This window comes from Cervus elaphus, chromosome 12 (genome assembly GCF_910594005.1).
Source record: "Cervus elaphus chromosome 12, mCerEla1.1, whole genome shotgun sequence".
Taxonomy (NCBI): domain Eukaryota; kingdom Metazoa; phylum Chordata; class Mammalia; order Artiodactyla; family Cervidae; genus Cervus; species Cervus elaphus.
Window position 1 is genome coordinate 53,529,338 of NC_057826.1, and position 18,984 is coordinate 53,548,321.

The following is an 18,984-nucleotide window of genomic DNA, read 5'->3' on the forward strand; positions in this document are numbered from 1 at the left end:
AAGCTCAGTCACATATTTGGTAATGCAAGAAACAATAATCTTGTAAAATAGGCAGAATACAAGTAATTATTAATGCTGGTAGCATTAATAAGGTTGTAAGTATTTAAGCTGAGAACTTTCATTAGGTGTGGCCCAGTATCTCCTCAGATCGTCTAAACAGTCTACTCTGCATCCATCTCTATCTTTAGGGGAAATGGTATGTTGACCTTGTACGTAAAGTTCACCAAAGAAATCTGCATGTACATGGTGTGAGTAGTGGGTCATTGTGACCCCTTACAGGATTGAGAAAGGAATTTTTATCTTCTAAGGAGTTACATGGCGGCAACAGAAGAAGAAAAATTGATCCTTATGGTTGAGCAGCTGTTTCTGCTCTTGGGCAGATCTGTTAACGGAGAATGTAGATGCACAGTGCACACTCGAGGGGAACGAGGAGGCCAAAGGGGGTCTTCCCAAGGGATCTTCCCAACCGAGGGATTGAACTCAGGTCTACTGCATTGCAGGCAGATTCTTTATCATCTGAGCACCAAGGAAGTCCAACAGTGTCTGGCAGCGGGAGACAAATGTATATTTAAAAAGAAAAAAATGACAGCAATGCAGACCAAAAACAAAAAAGCGCAGATAGAACTTGAGTTAAAATGAAAGTGCAACTAAGATATCTCATATCTAAAATATGAAACATTTAGGAAGAACTGAATGTTTGTTTGCAAGTGTGTGTTAGTCACTCAGTCATGTCCAGCTTTGCGACCCCATGGACTGTAGTCTGCCAGGCTCCTCTGTCCATGGGGATTCTCCAGGCAAGAATATGGGAGTGGGTTGCCATTTCCTTCTCCAGGGGATCTTCCTGACCCAGGGATCAAACTTGGGTCTCCTGCATTGCAGGCAGATTGTTCAGCAAGGTTATCAAGTTATTTTTAGGATTATATCCCAGTGTGGGGGAAGAAAAATAATTTTCCCTCTGCTCTGAGTTCTTGCCTGAGATCGCATGTAGTAAGACAGATTAACCAGAGAACAACAAACAAAGTTTTATTCACATGTGTACCCCATGGATAAATGGAAGCTACCCAGGGGAAAAAACAGTAATTCGCAAACTGGCCTAAGCCACCCAATTATATACTCAGTTCAGCTCAGTTCACTCACTCAGTCTTGCCCGACTCTGTGACCCCATGAATCACAGCACGCCAGGCCTCCCTGCCCATCACCAACTCCCGGAGTCCACCCAAACCCATGTTCATCAAGTGGATGATGCCATCCAACCATCTCATCCTCTGTCATCCCCTTCTCCTCCTGCCCTCAATCTTTCCCAGCATCAGGGTCTTTTCCAATGAGTCAGCTCTTCACATCAGGTACTGCCTTTAGGCAAAGAAAAGAAAGGTGTATATGGTGGGAGGAGGCTGGTTGGAGCAAGTGGTCAGGAAAAGCAGGGTTAATGAGGGTTAAGATTGTTAGCAGATTTAAGTCAGAGTGTTTTTTCTTTTATGACTGCACTGGGTCTTTGTTGCTTTGCATGGTCTTTGTCTAGTTGCTGCAAGCGGGGGCTACTCTTTATTGTGGCGCATGGGTTTCTCATTCTGGTGGCTTCTCTAGGGAATGCAGGCTCAGTAGTTGTGGCCCATGGTTTTAGTTGCTCTGGGCATATAGGATCTTCCCAGAAGAGGGATTGAATCCATGTCCCCTGCATTAGCAGGCAGATTCTTATCCATTACACCACTGAGAAAGTCCAAGTCAGAGCCTTCTTCATTGATAGCATTCTCTTGTGATTTTGAGTCAGCTTTCTCTTCCTGGTACAGAGAAGGAGATACCCTTACAAATGGAGGTTTCTTTTATAAATATATATTTCCCTTTCAAAGGGTAACTTCCCTGTTTTCAGAGCATCTCCTGTGTCTGATTTTTCTCAAAATAACCAACTGAAAGCAATCTGTATGCCAAAGAGGCATATTTTGGAGCGACATACTTTACTACCAGCTTCCTCGCTTTCTTCTTTCATTTGCCTGCCTAGTTAATTCTCTTCTTGTTAACGACCTTATTGAGATATAATTGGCATATGACAGACTTTTCCAGTTAAGTCATACAATTCCTTGATCTTCACTGTATTTAAGAGTTGTACAACTATGGCCATAATAATAATTTTAGAACATTTTCTTCTCCCCAAAAAGAAACCTCATGCTCTTTAGCCCTCCTCATTCCCTTCAGCCCCACTCTTAGCCCAAGGCCAACACTGATCTTTTTTCTGCTTCTATGGATTGCCTATTCTGGTCATTGCATATAAACACAATCATACAACATGTGGTCTTTTGTAACTGGCTTCTTTCATGTAACATAATGTTTTTAAGGTTCTAAAACAAACTTGCAGGTTCCTGCTTATTAAAGTTTTAAAGCATAATTTATGTGTTTTGTCCCCTATTTAAGAAGCTAAGATCACTAAGGTTATTTTCCTGTATTCTACAGTTTTAATTCTTACAGTCAGGTTTATACTCCCCTAGTTCATGTATGCATATAGTGTGAGAAAAGTGTCAGGCTCATTTTCTTACCTATGGCTATCCAATTGTTCCAGCATCATTTGTTGAGACAAAATTATCCTGTAATCAATCAGCCAACCAATATGGCCGACTAAATCTAGTTCTGGACTCTCTTCTGCTCCATTGATCTGTATGTCTGTGTACAATATCATGTTGTCTTGGTCGCTACTACATCTTTATCATGAGTCTTGAAATCAGATATTATAAGGCTTCTAACTTTGTTCTTTTTCAAAATGGTTTAGCTGTTCTGGGTCCTTTGCATTTTATATAAACTTAGAATCATCTTGTCAGTATCTTTAAAAAAAAACTTGTTGGGATTTTGGCTAGGATCATGGAGATATCTGAGAACAATTGATATCTTAATAATCTTCTAATCAATGAATATAGTATATCTATCCATTTATGTGAGTCTTTAATATTTTCAACAATATAGTTTTTAGCATCCACATCTTGCACATTTGTTATCGAATTTAACAGGTATGTCATGATTTTTATGCTACTATAAATGGTATTGCTTTTTAAAAAATTTAATTCTCACTGCTAATATGTAGTAGCATATTAGCAGTGAAAATTTTTTTTACTCACTGGTAATATGTAGAAATATAATTGGTGTTTGTAGATTGACCTTTTATCTTGTAACCTTGCTAATAAACTCATTTATCCTACCTTTTTTTCCTTTATTTTTTTAATAAATGCCTTAGAAATTTCTACATAGACATTCATATTATTTGTAAACAAAGACAATTGTACTTCATTCATTTGTCCACTCATTCACAGGTTTGTACTGAGTTAATATATGCATGGTGACATATGTAGGTAGGTCCTAGGGTGAGGAAATGAGAAAAGCAGAACAGCTGAACTCAGAACAGTAACAAACATAAAATTTAGAAGATTGCCAGAGGAAGGAGGGTAGGGATAGATGCCTGGGAAGTGATGTTCAAGAATCTTTGACTGATCAGTTCAAGGGTATAACATAATGTCTTCTATGCACTGGTATGTCTGGGACTGGTCAATGTGTAACCCTGTTAACTCTCCCAACCCCAGATTTTTCACCAAGTCTTCTCTTAAAATTCTCTTATAGTTTTTGGATTCGAAAGACATCTTTTCCAAACTCATGAGAAAGAGTACAATTCCTGGCCATGTGAAAAGGGTATAGGACACCAAAAAGGGAATTTAACATTTCAAGAATGTCTACTGTATTCCAGGCATTGTGCAAGATATTTCTTGTGTGTGATTCCGTTTGATGTTTATCCCACTCCTAAGGAGTAAACATTATTCCTGTTTTACAGATTAGAAAACAGGTTCTGAGGGGGGTTAGTAATATGCCCATTGTCACAAACCAGGAGCAGGTGAAGCCAGGTTTGAACCACAGGTTTGACAAAGCCAAAGCCCATGCTTTGTCTACTGCTCAGAGGCTCTGAAATTGTCCATAGTATCAGTAATGGTGTTTTGCTCCTGAATCTCTGAGCATTTCTAAATCTCAACATGACCCCTGTAAAGCATGGGTAAGAGATGCAGAAAAGAATATTGAAAGAAGGAAATTTCAAGATTAGGGAGGAAGAAGATGGTGTAAGTCAGATGTAAATCCATAGGGGAGGATGGTAGGGAGTGCTCATCTATTTCATAATTTTGTTCTTGAATGAATTTGGGAAGAAATCAGCTGAGGATGTCCTTTAAATTGGATTAGGGTTATATTTTTTAGGATCTTTTTTAACACCATTAAAAAAAAAGCAAAAAGCAAATTTAAAACCCCTTGAAGCTAGGTTTAAAAGAAGGAAAATCTGTAGGACTTCTCCCGGGAGAGCTTGCAATCAGAACCCTGGAAATGAGTTATCCTTTTAGGAGCAGCCCTCCTCTTGGGGATTTTTCCCTCCAAGATCCCACCTGAGTCACATGTGTCTTCTGGCCCCATATTTGCTTTGTCACAAGCACCAGATGACCTGTGGCCTTGGGCTTTCATGTTCACTCAGAACATTCTTTCACTTTGGGTAATTTTCATGTGTGTAGATTTGTTTTAGGTACAAACAAAAGGACAACTAAGAACTTAATCTCCCTTATGATCTTAGGGAAGTATGTCAGAAAGACCTTAGGAAAATCCCTGCTCCCCAACTTTTCATTTCTCACGTGAGGAAAACTGAAAGTCTTAGGTGTTTCCCCTAAGTTTCTGAAGTCACTCAGGGACAGAGTTGTAACTTCAAACCAGGGGGTCTAGCTCTGCATCCACCAGCAAGAGTGGGCTTCCTGTCACAATGGCTGCTATCTTCCTTACGTGTCTGACGTGTTCTTCACACACAGATTCTTCAGAAACCAACCCCAGAACTCAAGCACCAGCTGGCTGCTTTCTCCAAGCGCGTGGCTGGCGCCGTGACCGAGCTCATCCAGGCAGCAGAGGCCATGAAAGGTAGGCTGGATTCTCACATGTCATCCTGTGGGGTAACCTGGACAGCCAACTGAGCAGAGAGGATGTGCAGCCAGCACAGGCCTTTTCTTGACAAATACAGCCAGAGGAATAGAGTGAGCAACTTTTTAAAGGCAAATAGGAATAGAGTTAGACTCAAAAAGTAATATCCTCCTGAAACAAGTCTTTTCTCCAGTTATGTATTAAGTGCTTCAACATAAATGGCGTAATCCATCTAAATTGTTCACTTCTCTTTTAAGGGTCTTGCCATCCATTTTCTTCTGTATTTTTCTTTGAATATTTATTTTTATTTAAATAATACACTTCATGTTTAGAAATGATGCTATCTGGATACATTGTTTACACACCCCTTCATGGTTACATGGAAGCAATCAGCTCACCCGGGAAGGGTTTTCTGACCAATCTCCCTTTGTTTGCATTGAGGGGAGTGGTTGTTCTCTTCTGGGAACTCATGAAGATGAGTTCCCAGAAGAGAATGACAAATCTCTGTGCTCAGCATGATCTCATTTCTCCTGTGGATGCTGACTTGCATTCATGAGCTTTAAGTTACAAATCAGAGTAAAACTCAAGCTAGCCTTGGTCTGTAAGATCTCGATTTTTGCAGCTCTCATTGATGGCTGCTTTTGTGGTAGGGTTGTCTGTACAACTGGTTTGGAAAGCGAGGGTCAGACAGGTGGCCACTGCACCCAGTTGGTCTCTGCGAGAGCCTGGGGAGAACATCCCTTAGGAGAGTGCAGCTGGTCGGCTTATGGAGCATGCCTGCATGCAAATCCCGATATTGTTTGCAATTATGTCACTGCTCTGAGGTCCGCAGCTACCAAGAATGACCCTCTTTGGACTGATTTTAGGAACAGAGTGGGTGGATCCCGAAGACCCAACCGTCATTGCAGAAACAGAATTACTGGGGGCTGCAGCATCCATTGAGGCTGCTGCTAAGAAGTTAGAGCAACTGAAGCCAAGAGCAAAACCGAAAGTGAGTGTCCACGTGTGGCTGCTTATCTGATGTCAGTAGGTCTTCCAGTAGATGGCTATGAGTGGAGCCAGCTGGGCTGCAGGGAGTTCATGTCCTTACCTGTGCTTGGGCTGCTGCTGCTGCTGCTAAGTCGCTTCAGTCGTGTCCGACTCTGTGCGACCCCATAGACGGCAGCCCACCAGGCTCCCCCATCCCTAGGATTCTCCAGGCAAGAACACTGGAGTGGGTTGCCATTTCCTTCTCCAATGCATGAAAGTGAAAAGTGAAAGTGAAGTTGCTCAGTCATGTCCGACTCTTAGCGACCCCATGGACTGCAGCCTACCAGGCTCCTCCATCCATGGGATTTTCCAGGCAAGAGTACTGGAGTGGGGTGTCATTGCCTTCTCCGGTGCTTGGCCTAGTAACCTGCAAACCCGTTCTACCTGCCTAGCACCTTTTTACAGGGTATGGAAAAAACCCAAGGGTGGACCTTTCAGGTTAACCAGCCCAAGAAATACCTTTGGGTAGCCAGAGGAAGAATCCAGGTGTTTCTTGAAACAAAATCGTGACTTTTGTTTCACTATTATATGAAGCAGGTATTGGATGTTTTCTATAGAACACCCCAGTAATTGAATGTGAGACTGTCACCCTGTAATTTTCTGATTTCTATAATGCTTTTTACCAAAAGTAGCAATGCTGCATCTCTCCTTTCCTTAAAAACCAGTAGAGAGCAATGTGAACCTCAAAAATGAACCCAGTAACAGACTTTTTTCAGTACATGCTGGAGACTATGGTTAACTGGCATGTTTTCTCCATCTATGGTTGTCATCTAGATAAATGTTGAGAACTTAAGATCATAAATATGTGTTAAGAGAAAGTCATTTAAAAGAAAGAGATACTTTAAGGTAGTGCAGTAGAGAGGACAATTAATACGTAAAAAGATGGTGCACTGGTGCTGTCTGGGGGACAAAGCCCAACCCTGTAAAGAAACCATAATCCTGTCTCCCACATGGCTGTCTTCACCTGGAGGATGGTGGAACCAAAGGGACCCATCTTTCTAGTCAAGCAAGTCCCTGCTGATAACCTTACCTCCCTTCCAAGGACCCACATACATTAGGAAGTAAAATCTGGCTCTTCTCAAAAAAAAAGTTGGATCTCCAGTTTAGATATGCCTAAAAGTGTACCTTTAAAAAAAAAAAAAAAAACAAAGGGTGGAGTTTGAGCACTAAAATAGACCAAAGTGCTCAAAAGCAGTTCTTGGGCTCATGATGTGTGTAAAATAGACATGGGCATATAGTCAATCTATTAAGTTTGCAAACATTCTTAAAACCTTGGAATTCTTAGAGCCAGTCTCCTAATTGTCACTCTAAATTTGGTAAAAGCCTTTTTTAGAATTTCTCATCTGAACTCAAAAGTTCAGAGTTTTGGCTTCTAGTTTTTGAGTTTGTCAGGGTCCTCTTTACTGGCCTTAACCTGAGGGTCTTAGGTGATACGAGATTTTAACCAAGTTTTTCTCAGCGAACTTCAGAGTTAAGTGTAGGGGTAAGGGCAACTCCATCTTCTGGACTTGACTTTATTTCTGCTTTATAAAATAAGTTCAGTGTGAATGGAAAACTTCTTTCAGCTAAGAAGCAGGCAGCCATTAACTGAGATTTTTGAGGCTTAAACTTAATTCATTTTCCTTTTCCTTCTCTGATTTACCACATACTTTCCTGTCCTCTGGGGAAAGCTTCTGTCTGCTAGTGCTGCAGCCACGTCAGTTGCTCTTTCTCCTGGAGAATTAGCCTGGCGTTAATTTACACCAGCACTTCCCAAACTCTAAGAGCTGCTGTCTCAATCCCTGTCCTGTTGTCCTTTTGCAGGATCTTCCCGAGCTCTGTCTGCTCTCAGTTCTGCTTTCCCTCTGTCCAGCTCTTGATTTATCTCATGATTCTTGATCTGAAAAACAAGGTCATTAGAGTTCCTACCCCATAGGATTATTGATATAACGTATTAGATAATTTAGAAATAGTACCCGACATGTCATAAGACTTAGTAATATCACTATCACCAAAAATACACTTCTGGAACTTTTATCTACTACCGCCTAGGAAATGTCTGAAACAAAAGTTATTCCATGGATCCATGAGCTTATGGCCTTAGCAAAAAAAAAAAAAAAAACTCACATTGATTGAGTACCAAGCACATGCTAGTCAATCTTCTAGGTATTTTACGTAGATTAACTCACCTGGTCCTTACAAGTCCACAAAGTAGCATCATTAGCACCCCTGCTCTAGGGATGCAGAATCAGAGGCAAATTACTTGCCAGAGTCAGGTGACCTTGACTGAGCATTGCGTGGGCTCCGGGTGGTAGTTTAGCCCATACCAGTCCTCTTGGCCTACCTAGTGTCAGAAACTCTGGTGCAGTCCCATGGGGGATGTTTTTGGTTTACCCATGGCCTTTGAGCCGTTATTCCCACCTCTGGGAATCTGTCCTGAGGAGGAAATCCAGAGAGGATAAAAGTTTTGTGTGCATGAGAGAGTTGCTCCTTTCATCCTATTCAAAGCAGCAAGAATTTGGAGGTGACCCTGAGTGTCTCCTTGAAGGACGAGTATGTAGCTCTTCAGAGTAATGGTTGATCAGTCTGTGTAGCATGAAGAAGATGCTCCTGGCATAATATTAAGTGAAAAGAAAACAGGATGTGGAGTCATGTACTCAGTATGATCACAACTCTGTTAAAAGACACACTTGTGAATGAAGGAGACAGGTGGGGAATGTGCAAGATTGATGGTGGGACTGGGGTGGTGGGAGGATCTGTGTCTTAAAATTTCATAAGACCGTGTTTTAAAAATAATAGCACTTAAAAAGTTAGTGATGACTGCTGAACTGGGCCAGTGTGTATTCCCCCATTGCCCCAGGATCACGCAGCCTTTCTGTTTTCAGCGTGGGTTTATAAGGAAAGCCAGGGTCACAGTTGACATAAGTGTTGATTTGAGTCCCTTCCTTGGGGGTACCTACTCTAGGTCACTCCCATCTGCTTATGAGGGAGTATTTGGCCCTTTCTGAGTCTTTAAAATGATTAGAAATCTCACTCCAGCCAGTGACAAAGGCTCCCACCACATGGATTGTGTTATCTATAAAACCATTCTAAAGAACCCATCACCCTAAACCAGATTCTGTGCCTGTCTGGGAATGCCATCTGCTCTGTGGTTAATGCCTGCATGAAATAAAATATCTTTCTTGACTTCAAGAAGGAATTTCTCCCAGTTTAAAAAAAAAAGATCCCAATCTGACATCAAAATCAATCAGTCTTTTGAGACCAACCAGTTCTTCCCATCCCCTTCCAAAATGGAAGTCAATCAATTAATCAATCATAAATCCTCAGGGTTCTGTAAGTAGGCCGTTGCTGCTATACCTCTGTCCCTGATAACTCGACCTAAAACCCCAGGCACCCAAGATTGGGTGAATGTGCTTTGCCTCTGTACCTGGGAAGCAGCTCCACTGCTTTGAGGGAGTTTGGGGGATGGACAATGTTTTCGTCTCCGTTGTTTTGCCCACCACATTCTCAGGTTGCCTGTTTTTAAAAATAGGATGGTCCAGGGTTTGTAAAGATGATTCCTGGTATATTCCAAGCTTGGGCCCTTAAAAATGTAAGCATCTCTTTTTACCTGGAATCGCCCAGACACAAGTAACAAATTGGCATCTTTGGATCCACCGTTTGCTTGGGAAGATGGTATAAAGGCAAAATGAGAATGTCAGTGAGCCCAGGTGCATGTGCCTAGGATACCGCTGATGGCGCCGTTTCCATACCTGCAGACACACCTGTGCTCCACAGACAGGTGACGGAGGTGCCACAGTGGCGCCCTCCCCACCCCCCACCCCTCCCGTGGCTGCAGCTTGCAATGCTGTGCCCCATTCTCAGCTCAGTCAGACCTGGATGCCTTTCTGCAGGCCTCTGTGTGATATGTTTGATATATTAGGTTGTTATTTAATCCAACTATATATCAAACATATTCCTACAGTGTCTTGCCCTGTCTCCGGGGGTTCCTAATATAGCTTATAAGGCAACAGGAAAGAATATGTTAGAATCACAAGTAGATTACTCACTACATCTCTTTGTTATATTCCATTTCTTATCTTCTTGTAGCATTTAAAACCTGTATCTGTACTGCTAGATTATTTTGTTTATTATAGAAACAAATCATAATTAGTGATGTTTCATAAGAGCTTAGATATTATGTACAGCTTAGTTTTGTGCAATGATGAATCCTTAAAGGCTGTGCTCAATGTGGGGGAATAAAGCCCATGTTTGTGATACAGGGTCAGGATTATAACCTCCAGACACATCTAGATTTACATTTCATTTTAGTTCAGTTTTACCCGGATCTTCAATTTAGAAATTAGTAATTTTCACGAACAAGCTTTCAGCAAAAAATTCAAGCACAAATCAACTCTCTGTAACGTTCCTTTCCACCCACAGTAACAAAATGTATAAACCAAATCAGCCAAACCAAATGTATGGATGGTGAGTCACTGGGCTTTATATAAACCTTGGGGACTAAATATATCTAATAAAGATAACGCAGTGTGGATTATACTCTGTCTGTTGAGTTTCCTGTTGTAGGTTAACTTGTCAGTAGAGGTTGATAATATTTAGAATATGCGGACAATCAGAAAGTGATTCCATAGCCTAATTGGGTGCAACAGGAAGTTCGGGATTGCGAAACATTTTTTTCCTGGCACGTAACAGCCTAACTCGGTTGGCTCTGACCTCCTCCCCCTAGAAGAGCCTGTGAAGGATATGTGAGTTCATTCTGATCTTGTTCAACAAAAGACTTAAAACTCTGCTTTCTGAAAGGGGAAGTGTTGTGCTAATGGCTCTGATTTTTGGGGCAGAGAGGAAGTGCTCTTGTAAAGGGCACTCCTGATTATACAGACACTACTCCATGAAGATAGTGAGCCAGAGGTGTGTACAGGATAGGAAAGCCTCTCCTGGTGGGTCTGAGAGCCAGCCCATCGCTGCTGGCAGGGACTGCCTAGTGACAGGTCACAGCAGCAGAGAGGTGGTGACACAGGGGAGGGCAATACAGTGTTGGAGCCCCAGCTTGCAGAGTTGGGAAGTGGCGCCCATCCCTGGGGTCCTCCTCATTGAGAAGGCTATGTGCCAGCAGGAGCTCCTTCAGCCAGTTTCCAAGATGCTGCCATAGTCAATGCTACCTTCACGCAGCTGGATGGCGTTGTTTTGAGTTTTAAGTCCAGTTAAAGTTGTTTGGCCAAAATGACAGATAGTCATGGAAAAGCAACAGCAAGCTGTTCTGAGTAATGAGAAGCTCAGTTTAAAAGGACTTGAAGTTTGAAGCCCATACATTAGAATCGATGTATCTTTTTAGGGTACATTTTGCTGTTGACCAGCAGGCTCTACTGATTAGTTGGGCAAATGGGAAAAGGCAAACAGATGTTCAGGGAGGAGAAGGATACAGCATTTTCCCTGTGACCAAGCAGTGGGCATTAAACTCATGTACCGCTAGCTGCTTCCAGGCCAGGAGACGTGAGGAGGGCAGAAGAGTAAAGGTGAGTGGGGCCCCTAGTCAGCACGTATTCCCACGTGACTCCCCACCAAGTAGAGCAGTGGGTCTCTCAGACCCTCCTCAGACACACACAGGATTCATGTCACATGACTTTACAGTGTAACAATTCTACCTAATTAAATCTTTGGAAAAATTCTGTCATCTGTTCTTCATCTATGCTTCCTAGATAGACACTCGAGTGCCTATATGTATTTTTTAAGAGTTTGACACATCTTTAAGAATTTTTCTATCAAATAGAAATAGCAATTAGTAGATTCTGATATCTGTAGCATAAATCTGGAATGACATACAGGAAAAAAAGAACAGAAATAGCAGTTAAAAGATTATTCCAGTGGTATTTAAAGAAAGAGCAGTGACTGCTGTGGGAAAACTGCTCCTAAGATACTAATCGGACAAGCTTGGACTTTGTCCATCAGATGCTGCAGAAACATGCAGTTATTCCACATCTGGATGCAGAGGCTGGTCCCTCCCCAGGTGGATGGCATAACCATTCGGCAGTGCTTTCTCTCTGGCACCTGCTTTATCAGTTGACTGTTTCCCTGGAGTTTCCCCTGGGACCAGATCAACCTGGGGAGACCAGGCCAGCTGACCAGCTCTGGTCTCTTGGCAGTTCCTGTGGTATTGAGAAATTTCCCTTTTATTAGGACTAGTAAGCGTGGTAGTCCTAAAGACAACCCACCTGGGGTCCTCCAGAAGAGAAGCTGACCTGGCTCACATACTATTCAGGTCTTTGGGTACAGGTAAGGTCTCCCCTCCACACTTCTCAACTCAAAAGCAGAAGCAAAGTACTGGTGGCCAAACTCACTACCAAAAGGGAGGAATTGGGACTGCCTGTTCCACTCAGGTTTCCACCTGGCAGGAAAATGCTTCACTCATGTTATGGAAGTTCTTTTTATTTGCCTTTCTTTTTTTCCTGGAGGACATTTAAATTACATGCAGATGTTTACACTTTAAAAAATTATACCCAAATATCTTTTTTTTAATTTCTGATGTGATTTATGATCTTGTTTTTAATTGTAAGCATCTACAAGGCCTTCAAGAGGCTTTTTAGTTCCTCTTCACTTTCTGCCATAAGGGTGGTGTCATCTGCATATCTGAGATTATTGATATTTTTCCCAGCAATCTTGATTCCAGCTTGTGCTTCTTCCAGCCCAGCATTTCTCCTGATGTATTCTGCATATAAGGTAAATAGGCAGGGTGACAATATACAGCCTTGACATACTCCTTTTCCTATTTGGAACCAGTCTGTTGTTCCACGTCCAGTTCTAACTGTTGCTTCCTGACCTGCATATAGGTTTCTCAAGAGGCAGGTCAGGTGGTCTGGTATTCCCATCTCTTTCAGAATTTTCCACAGTTTATTGTGATCCACACAGTCAAAGGTTTTGGCCTAGTCAATAAAGCTGAGTGCCAAAGAATTGATGCTTTTGAACTGTGGTGTTGGAGAAGACTCTTGAGAGTCCCTTGGACTGCAAGGAGATCCAACCAGTCCATCCTAAAGGAGATCAGTCCTGGGTGTTCTTTGGAAGGACTGATGCTGAAGCTGAAACTCCAGTACTTTGGCCACCTCATGCGAAGAGTTGACTCATTGGAAAAGACCCTGATGCTGGGAGGGATTGGGGGCAGGAGGAAAAGGGGACAACAGAGGATGAGATGGTTGGAGGGCATCACCGACTCGATGGACATGAGTTTGAGTAAACTCCGGGAGTTGGTGATGGACAGGGAGGCCTGGCGTGCTGCGATTCATGGGGTCACAAAGAGTCAGACACGACCGAGCGACTGAACTGAACTGACAAGGCCTTCAGTAACACAAAACAGCATGCTTCCTAACTGGAAAGATGGTGCAGTGAGTTGTAGTCTGGTTTCAGTGGCCAGCTGTGAGAGATGACTGGGATGCTCATCAGCACTCGGCAAGGTGACCCCTCAGAGGAGGTTTTCAGGGAGGGGGCAGAAATGAGGCTCGGGACCCTTACGCCATCTACTATGGTTGTCTGCAGCTCCTTCACTGTCAAGTCATCAGGGGAAGGGACACGATATTGCAGAGATGTAATTCACAAAGAAAAGGGCAAAAAAGAGGATCACAGATGGAAACATTCTTCCTCTGCCAGGCACATGCCCAGGGACCTGTCTAGGAGGATGGGCTTGGAGGTTAGTAAAGCTCCTTTAGGAAGGAGGCCAGAAGAAAGGAAAGAAGAAAAAATGGAGTCTGTGCTAATTTTAGTCCATGCATTCTTTAAAAAGATTTCACAAACAGAAAAGGAAATGTTTGTTTGATATCTGGAGAAAGGCATCAAATTCCCCAGTCACATGGCCAGACAGGGGAGAGCAGGGACTGAAACCCAATTGTCCATTTCCTGGTTGGGTGTCAAAGGAGAAGCTAGAAGCAGTGCCAACGCTTGACACTTCATTTATCTTTGATTTGTCTTCTTTATTTGTGTTGTAGGTTGTATTCAGGAATAGCAGCTAGAACCTTTATTAGAATTGTGAGTTAAGAATAGGGTGCAGGCAGAGAAACAGACTAGTTTAACTCACAGTCTGAAAAACTTGTTAAAAACCACAAAAAGTATATGTATTAATAGAAAAATGAAGTTAATTGTGAGTTATTGAGCATTTACTATGTGCTTTGTGTATATTAATAATTTATATATAACAGCCTTATTGGATAGCTAGGCTGGAAGGTAGGTTAGGAAAATGAGTGAACTGCCACAAAGATTATGTTCTCAGGGTGTTACTGTGTCCAAGCTCTTACTGCTTGCCACACAGCATGACAGTAAATTAAGAGATGAGGCACTGGGGCAGGGAATAGCAACTTTATTCAGAAAGCCAGCCAACAAAGAAAATGGTGGACTAGTGTCCCAAATAACCATCTTCCCCGAGTTAGGATTTAGGCTTCCTTAATACTAAAAGGGGAGAGGGTGTGGTTGGTTGGTACAAACTTCTTGGCTCTGGAATCCTCTGTTCTTGCAGCTGTCCATGTAGGTTTGGTCACAACGTTCCTATAAACTCAAACATGACACATGTTATTGTCTGTTCTGCAACTTTTTGTCTCTAAATGAATGGAAAAGTGTTACACCTTTAAAGGCCAGAGCCTTGAGAGTGGGCTAGTCTATATACTTCAGGTTCTAGGCAACATTCTTAACTGGTAGCAAACACAATAGAATACAGAGGTTAAAGTTTAAAAACAAAAACATATGGCAAAACCCACTACAATATTGTAAAGTAATTAGCCTCCAACTAATAAATGAAAAATAAATAAATAAATAAAAACAAAAACAGATCCAATATGGAGTCAGAGAACATTCTTTGCCCCTAGAACAAGAATTCCTGAAAGGTCGAAAGACAAAAATGAGGAAAGGCCTCCCTTTCCCGCCCTCTTTTTCCCCCTTCTCCCTCTTCTCCGTCAACACAAGAGTCTCAAATGCTCTCTCATTCACGGGAAGCAGGTAGTGAGGGAGTCAGCCCAAAGTGTGGCCTTTTCCCAGAGGGAGATTACCAGACATCTAACTTTTTAAAAAAGGAGTTCTGGAGATCACCTCACAGGAAAAATGTCAGCAAAAGAGTACTTAGACTTTTCTCAAAGCTACTGAAAAGTCAAAGCTAGAGTCTGCCCTGCAGTCCAGATAAGACAGTTGCTTAGTACTACAGGTGACCTGGCCAATAGTCTTTTTGAGTAGAGACCAGGGAAAGAGTATTGTACAGAGGATGAGAAGGTGGATTCAGATATCAGAGGCTGCAGCTGACACCTTTATTAAGCACAGATTCTTAGCTTCACATCGGTTACACTGTTTTGTTAAGAGGGCCTCTTAGTCACATGCTGCTTTGTTTTGCATCTGTATGCGTGAATCAGTGTCACAGACTGAGTGCCAGTTGAGGGATACAGGCAGGGCATGCAGCTAACAACCCACAGTGTTCCACGGGGCAGAAGCCAGTGCTTTGATGTTTATGTCCAGTTATCCCCAGGGATCAGGAATGGAAAGTTACTGATTGGGGCACTTACTCCATGCCTCTCCCCTTTGCTTACCATGTAAATTGTCCTCTGGCTGAACTCTAATACTCAGAAAGTCATCTTAAATGGATACATTCTCTCAACAAACCTTTTCTGCATGGGTTTCTCTGCCTCAAGCTATGCTCCAGAGACATAAGTTGGATGAAACAACAGTCCATGCCCTGGAGGAGATCACAGGCTGGTGGTATTAAGCTCACTGGTGTCTTGAGTCCAGGCCTGCATTTACCCCAGGGTAGCCTATACCACCTGCATCTTGCACCATATCCTCAATGATCTGAGCAAGGAAGGGCTGTCCATTTACCGGCGCATTGAGTGAAAGCATTTCTTCATATTCAGGTGTCCTGGTATGTAAATTATTTCCCAGGGACCCCTAGCAGCATCTCCAAGTTACTGTTCTTCTCGATCTCCCAGCTACAGGGAGTTTTATTCCATTAACAGTCCAGCGTTTGAATTGTGATTCTTTTATTTAGGGAAGGCCTTCAAAGACCACGCCAGTTCCACTTGTCTCCTTTTTTGCAATGTGGTTAAGCATATGCCCTTCTTTTTCTTGCTGCCCTCACAGCCCTCTCCCAGATTCCATCCTGTGTGTTGGTGGGAGGAGCTAAAGCCAACAGGAACTCAGACTGCAGTACCATGGCTTTTCATGAACTCTTCTTGACTTGGAGAAATCCCATTTTCTCTTAGGCTAGAAGTTGTATGGTGTGAGGAAACATCAAGCGTCAATGCATAATTTCAGCAGGAGAGATAAAGTGGGCATTTAGTCTTGATGGTAAATCTGGCCCACAGAAAGATACTGATCCAGCAGGTAGAAAGCAGATATCATCATGGAACTGTGCCCAACTGCAGCATTTAAATATTTACCCTCCATCACAGTGAGCTTTATTAAGCCTCTTCTTTGGAAACTCTCATACTTTTTAATTAGAGCAAATGTCTCCCAGACATAAGGCTTCCTGCCATGTCTTTTTTAAAATCTAGAGATCTTATAGAAAGGAAAAGACATTCATCAAAGGGCATTACAACACTTGCAATGGAAAGAAAATTATGTGGGTGTAAGAAATATTTCCAAGTTGAGTATGTATTTGAAGCATGTGGGTTTTTTTCAGATTTTTTTGGAGTGTAGTTGATTTACAATGTTGCATTGGTTTCTGGTATACAGCAAAGTGACTTGGTTTTATATGTATACATACATATTTATACACACAAACACATATATATTCATTCTTTTTCAGGTTCTTTTCTCATATAGGTTATCACAGAATATTGAGTGAAGTTCCTTGTGCTATATAGTAGGTCCTTGATGGTTATCTGTCTATATATAGTAGTGTGCATATGACATGTTAATCCATGTGCATAACAGAACACTTCAAGGGTAGCAAAAGATAAGGGAGAGGTCTTTTAAATTGATTCTAATGAGATATTCTTTTAGATCTATCTATGCTTAGAGTTGACAGTTTTAAGGAAATTCCATTTTTGTGCATGTTAAAATTTGGGAAATCAGAAACCTGCTGTGAAGTGGACTCGATCTTAGAACCCATAGCATAGCTGAGACCACCTGTGAAAAGGGCCTGGGAGATGTTAGGAGCCACCAACGAGCCTCCATCTCCTCATCTGCAAAATGAGTAGGAACTCCATTTGGACTCAGAAACTCTGTGGTTTCCCCAGTGCTTATATCTTTTATAAGCTTAACTTTTCTTAACTTTTGCAGAATGAATTTCCAGAAAAGTTCTTAATTCAAGGTCACTGAATACTCCGATCAGAGCCCAATACCATTTCTTCGTGGCTTGTGTACAGTTGAGTTTTTTCATAAAGATGTTACAGAAAACCCAAATGAACTTGTTAGCCAACTCAATATAACAGTACCTTTTATGCCAGAGTGTCTTATGATGGGTTGTTTTATGTTTCAATAAACAAATTTTATATTCCACCATTACCATAGGCTTCCCCACCCCAGGAATCCAAACTTAATCTTTTGGAACTGAACCCATTTCTATCTTGAATGCTCCTGGAGCAAGACTTTGTCAAAAAAAAAAAGACTTTTTCAGAAATAGGAGAGAATATACTGCTTCTGTCTCAGAACTTCTTAAGCGCTGCCGACCATCTTCAAATCCACAGGGTGCATGTGGAAATATTTTTCTGATAATGAGTTATTAAAACAGAAATGAGAATGGCCACATCTTGAATTATGAGAGATACCATAAAGAATAGGGAACTGGAAAAGCATTGTATCTGTGTATCCATCCCGTTTGGTGGTTCACGTGGGACCATCTGTGAGCCGACTTGGAGCCTCTGACCTAAAGTCTCCCCCCAACTGATGCCCTAAGAGATGGCCTTGTCTGGAAAAAACCTATCATGATGGAGGCAGAGAAGCTTATATTTAGATCATGTCTAGATTCTTCTCGCCTCCACATGACCTCAGGCTAGTACTCCAAGACAACTTCGATGTAAGACCTTTTGCTTTTTTGGTGAGAATTAAACAAGTTAATGTGCATGGAAGTGCCTGCCAAAATACCTGCACATAGTAGGCAGTCTCAAAAACGTATTGCTGTTGTACAATGTTGGTAACACACTTCGTGCCACTGAATGGTGTGCTTAAAGTTGATTTGAAGACTAAATTTTGTGTTACGTGTATTTTACCAACACACTCACAGAAAACTATTGCTATACTTGACCATCATCTCTTAATGCCTGAAAGGTACCAGCCACATCTTTAATGTACTGTGATCAAAGAGGCCCTTATCCATATCCACACTGGCTTAGAGCCGCAGAGCAATGCTGCTGGAGGGGACCTTGCAGGTCATCTAGGCTGACCACCCTTATGGTGATGCTCTATCCCACTGAGCCTGGGACTAGGGTCTTTACAATTGCCCAACTTCCCAAAAGCTTCTCTGCAACAACCCAGGCATTTTGGCCGCAGGAGACCTGGTGATGGTGAATTTCAAGCAGAGCCCTGATGACCTGATAGCCCCAGTGCGGTCAGAGCCTGTGTTCTTCCCCAGGAGGAGCCATGCCTCAGGTTTCCAAGGGGCCAGCCCTACCTTGATGACCCATCACCTGATTTCTTTTCTACCACATGTGATCTCTGGTTGGCATGAGACTCTCTGCTCAACCACAGAAATGCAAATACTGTTTTACCTCTGTTTTCACCCAAGAGAAATAAGGTTTTTCAACAGCTAATGGCCATCTTCCCTTTTTCAACCCATTTTTCAAGCTTTACACTGTGAGGGAGTGTGCCACCACTTAGTCTTTGAATTTTGATTATTGAGTATTTTGATTTGAGTTATTGATGTTGATGAAACCATTTGTATATATTTTTATTTCCCAGTGAATTTATATCTTTTTAAAGACTCTGGTCTGGAAAAATCATCTGTCTTAGAATGTCCTGATTTTAAATTTGTACAGAATCTCAACGCTGGTAATTTTTATCTTTTAGAGAGGGGGTGGGGGGACGCAGCAGATGGAGAGGCCTCTAGTCAACTTAAGCCTTTCTACCCTGGGTGTGGTTTGTCCATAAAAAGCCATGTACAGT

General features: G+C 42.1%; 1 protein-coding gene across 10 annotated transcripts in view; it reads left to right on the forward strand.

The window, feature by feature from the left end:
* TLN2 (talin 2) overlaps positions 1-18,984 on the forward strand; it is a 479,630-nt gene that overhangs the window by 452,081 nt on the left and 8,565 nt on the right. For all 10 annotated transcript variants that reach the window (XM_043918839.1, XM_043918846.1, XM_043918841.1 and 7 more), the window contains 2 exons: positions 4,812-4,917; positions 5,784-5,908. In XM_043918839.1, coding sequence (XP_043774774.1) covers positions 4,812-4,917; positions 5,784-5,908 — 231 coding nt within the window. The remainder of the gene's footprint in view (positions 1-4,811; positions 4,918-5,783; positions 5,909-18,984) is intronic.